Source organism: Terrapene carolina, unplaced genomic scaffold (assembly GCF_002925995.2).
Source record: "Terrapene carolina triunguis isolate 2854851 unplaced genomic scaffold, T_m_triunguis-2.0 Scaffold19634, whole genome shotgun sequence".
NCBI classification, from domain to species: Eukaryota; Metazoa; Chordata; order Testudines; family Emydidae; genus Terrapene; species Terrapene triunguis.
In genome coordinates this window covers 62-2,071 of record NW_020683985.1, presented here as the reverse complement: position 1 = coordinate 2,071, position 2,010 = coordinate 62, and the positions used below count along the sequence as shown (strand labels likewise).

General features: G+C 67.3%; 1 protein-coding gene across 1 annotated transcript; it reads left to right on the top strand.

The window, feature by feature from the left end:
- Positions 1–78: 78 nt before the first annotated feature.
- Positions 79–1,592, top strand: LOC113408592 (ruvB-like 2; the record flags this gene model as incomplete). Its single annotated transcript, XM_026661926.2, has 4 exons — positions 79–229; positions 579–708; positions 1,034–1,100; positions 1,486–1,592. Coding segments are annotated over exons 1-4 (434 nt in total), but the record flags the coding sequence as incomplete, so codon positions are not given.
- Between the last annotated feature and the right edge of the window lie 418 nt (positions 1,593–2,010).

The following is a 2,010-nucleotide window of genomic DNA, read 5'->3' as shown; positions in this document are numbered from 1 at the left end:
GGGGGGGGGCTGGGTGGCACGTGAGGGAGGAGCGGGGGGCTGGCTGGGGCTCCCCCCTCGCCGGCACCCACCCCTCGCTCTTCCCAGGTCTCGCAGGGCATGGTGGGCCAGCTGGCCGCCCGCCGCGCCGCCGGCGTCATCCTGGAGATGATCAAGGAGGGGAAGATCGCGGGCCGGGCCGTCCTCATCGCTGGCCAGCCGGGCACCGGCAAGACGGCCATCGCCATGGGTATGGCACTGGGGGGCTCCCTCTAAGGCACCTGGGGGGCCCCTGTTGGGAACCGATCACACCCTTGGCCTGGGGACCCCTCCTCCGCTCCTCCTCTTGACAAGTACAGGGCCTCCTGGACTCCTCCCCCACAGGAATCCCCCTCCCCCATCCTGGAATCCTGCTCCCCCCCCAGGAACCCCCCCCCCCCCCCATGTGCTGGGATCCCCCCTACCCTGGGAATCCCTCCCACCCTGGCACTCTCCTCTGGGCCCCTCGAGGGAGTTGCCATGCCCAGAGCAGTGGCTGAGGAGTGGGGGTCCCCAGCCGTCCACTCCCCTGTGTAACCAGCTCTCCCCCATGCCCCCAGGCATGGCGCAGGCGCTGGGGCTGGACACGCCCTTCACCGCCATCGCCGGCAGCGAGATCTTCTCCTTGGAAATGAGCAAGACAGAGGCGCTGACCCAGGCCTTCCGGCGCTCCATCGGCGTGCGCATCAAGTGAGGGGCGGGGCCCGGACGCTGGGGTCCTGTCTCCAGCTCTGGGAGGAGAGGGGGGCTGGTGGGTTAGAGCACGGGGGGCTGGGAGCCAGGACTCCTGGGTTCTCTCCCCGGCTCTGGGATGGGAGTGGAGTTGAGTGGTTAGACCGGGGGCTGGGAGGCAGGAGGGCATTGGTTGCCCTGCCGTGCGTGGGTGCTGCACTGGGCACAGAGCTGCCCCCTGCTGGGAGTGGTGGGGGAAGCTGGTTTCTGTCCCTGGGGACTGTGGCGCGGCGGGTGGGGGTGAGGGCTGTCCCCCCTGACCTCCCCTCCTCTTTCCCCACAGGGAGGAGACCGAGATCATCGAGGGGGAAGTGGTGGAGATCCAGATTGACCGCCCGGCCACCGGCACCGTGAGTGGGGCGCGGGGCAGGGGGGTGGGCAGCCCCTGGGGGCTCAGCCAGCCGGTGCCGCCCCGGGTTCCCCTGCCCGGCTTGGCAGGAGCAGGACAGATCAGACCTGGGTTGGCTGGTGCTGCCCTGGTCTCCCATACCCCACCTGCTGCCCCAGGAACAGCCCCCTCCCATTTCCTACCTCCCCCTCCCTTGCAGGAACTGGCCCTTCCCCTCCACCCAAGAGCAGGCCCCTCCCACCCCCACCAAGCAGGCCCCCCTTAGGCCAGTGGGCGGGGCGCAGCTGTGGGCTCTCCCCCTCCCCCCCACATTTGCTCTCTGCCCGGGAATGTGGCGGGTGGTGTGTGTGCGCAGTGGCTGACACCCCCCCTCCCCCCCGCCGCAGGGCGCCAAGGTGGGGAAGCTGACGCTGAAGACCACAGAGATGGAAACCATCTACGACCTGGGCACCAAGATGATCGAGTCACTGACCAAGGAGAAAGTGCAGGCAGGGTGAGGCGGGGGGGGCGTTGGGTGCTGATGGGTGGGGGAGGGCGGCAGTGGGCAATGGGTGGGACGGGAGGGGCTGGGGCAGGGGGCCAAGGGTGGAGAGCTTGCTTGCTGGGAGGGCAGGAATCCAGCAAGGAGTGGCTCCCCCAAGGGGTCCGTGTCGGGGCTCCCAGTGTAGAGGGGGCTGGGCTCTCCCCCGTCTGCCCTCGCGCACACACCCCCGGCCAGGCCTGACCATCCCCCCATACCTATAAAACGATGGTGTCTAAATGAGCTGTTACCACTCAAGAAAGAGATCGTGGAGTCATTGTGGAGAGTTCTCTGAAATCATCTGTGTAGCAGCAGTCAAAACACGAACAGAATGCTGGGAGTCATTAAGAAACTATATTGCCTCTATATAAATCCATGGCACGACCACATC